Consider the following 1,955-nt stretch of genomic DNA (forward strand, 5'->3'; position numbering starts at 1 on the left):
ACCCTTCACTTCTCGCCCACTCCCGACTTCATGTCTCCACGTGCCGCCTCCCTGCCACCACCACCACCATGCCTCTCCGGAGGCTCGGAGCGTTTTCCCACTCCGTTTGCCAGGACCCCTCCTCCAGAGCCCGGCCCCGCTCCCACCCTGTGAAGCTTCAGGCTGTCCTAGTCACACCTTGCTCTGTGTTAAACCCCACGGCCTGCCAGCTGCTGGGCGCAGGGCTGCTCCCTCGGGGTGAGAGCAGGCTGCCCACCGCATCCTCAGCTCTCCAGCGTCGGGGGAGCCACCTCCCTCCTTTCCCTCCGTTCCTGGTGATGGACTGTTCCCGTCTGCTCTGTCCTCCCCAACCAGGTGTTTTACAATGGCGCCAACGTGAAGCAGGTGGACGTGCCCACGCTGACTGGCTCCTTCGGTATCCTGGCCTCTCACGTCCCCACCTTGCAGGTCCTCAAACCAGGAGTTGTGACGGTCTACGCTGAGGATGGCACGGCCACCAAGTACTTTGGTAAGTAAAGCAGGCAGAGCTGGGGAGGAAGGAAAACGTGCGTGGGGGGGAATGTTCTCAGGGCTTTCGCAAGGGAGACTCTGCTGATCGAGGTGTGCCCTGGTGCACTTCCAGGGATTTCTGCTTTCCCAGCCTCCCCGGGGCTGTTGGAGGCTGCCCTGCGGGGCCGGGGATCTGCCCTGGAAGATGGGGCTCAGTAGGAGGCCATAGTCTGGGGTCAGATTTTCTTGGTTCTGCTCAGACTTTCTGGGAGCATGCCCTGCTCCAGCTTCCCTTTTGGTAGGAAATGAGTCCCTGCGGGACTTGGGAAACGTTACAGGAACGCGTCGAGGTTTTATTTCGGCAAAGGGATCGTGGAGGTTCTGGGGATGAGCTTGCCAGTGCTGTCCTGTGTGTGGACCCCCAGACGAGGCCCATCTGGCAGCCCTGCCTGCGCTGCCTGACTCGGCCCCCGCCGTTGTGCCTTTGCAGTGAGCAGCGGCTCTGTCACGGTCCACGCGGACTCCACCGTGCAGGTGCTGGCGGAGGAGGCGGTGACGATGGACATGCTGGATCTGGCTGTGAGTACCCGGTCCCCGTGGGCCGGTCTGCGCTCTGCCTCCCTCGGGCAGACCTTGGCAGCCGGGCTCCCTCGTGGAGGGGGATTTGCTCCCTGCTTTTCTCGTGTGGGGCTGGTGTCTCAGGAGTTTCCTCCGGCTGCAGAAAGCGTGCCCAGACCAAGGGCTGCGCCCTCACCTTGAGCTTCCCCGTGTCCCACTGATCAGGATCAAAGGCTTGGAGCTCCTCCTGAGGGAGCGCCCCACAGGCTGCAGGGAGAGGAAGCCATGGAGTCCTTAACCCCTCTCCAGGCCGCGCGCGCGGGCAGATGCTGATCTTGCCCCTCCCCACCCCTCTTAATCTCAGGAACAGCTTTTCCCCAGCAGGGCCTGTTGATAAGGTGTCTGTGTAAACGGGTCTACGGGGCTAACGACTGCAGTGACGGGAGGGGAGGGAGTGGGGTGACTCAAGGGCTGTAGGACAGGTCACCTTTCCTGCGGTGGTCTCTCGATGACACGTTCCCTTTGCTGTCGTGTTCAGACTGCAAAATCAAACCTGGAGAAGGCTGTTTCAGAGGTGGCTGCAGCATCTGATGAAGCAGCTAAAGCAGAAGCTCAGATTAAAGTAGAAGCTAACGAAGCACTTGTAAAAGCTCTGGAGTAATTAAGGTAAGTGTCACCTACACCCCGGCAGAGATTTCCAGCCCTGCTCTGGAGACGAGTCCCTGCCCTGTGCTGCCCGTAGGGAGCTTCCTCTCGCAGCAGCCAGGCATGCGCGGGGGTGGGCAAGGGTTTGTGCCTGGGTTTCGGGGGGTGGTGACACAAGAGCTGTCCCTCTCTGGGGTCGGGGGTCAGCTCTGAGGGGCTCATGGGGGGTCCCTCCCCGGAGCAGACCCGGAGCCACTAGATGG

General features: G+C 61.5%; 1 protein-coding gene across 1 annotated transcript in view; it reads left to right on the top strand.

The window, feature by feature from the left end:
- Positions 1-318: 318 nt before the first annotated feature.
- The window catches only part of ATP5D (ATP synthase, H+ transporting, mitochondrial F1 complex, delta subunit), a gene marked incomplete at its 5' end in the record, with an annotated part of 2,407 nt that continues 770 nt past the window's right edge, over positions 319-1,955 (top strand). The window contains 3 exons of the mRNA XM_009707988.1: positions 319-508; positions 980-1,068; positions 1,586-1,713. Of these exons, the coding sequence (XP_009706290.1) occupies positions 319-508; positions 980-1,068; positions 1,586-1,708 (402 nt within the window). The remainder of the gene's footprint in view (positions 509-979; positions 1,069-1,585; positions 1,714-1,955) is intronic.

Source organism: Cariama cristata, unplaced genomic scaffold (assembly GCF_000690535.1).
Source record: "Cariama cristata isolate BGI_N322 unplaced genomic scaffold, ASM69053v1 scaffold23749, whole genome shotgun sequence".
NCBI lineage: Eukaryota > Metazoa > Chordata > Aves > Cariamiformes > Cariamidae > Cariama > Cariama cristata.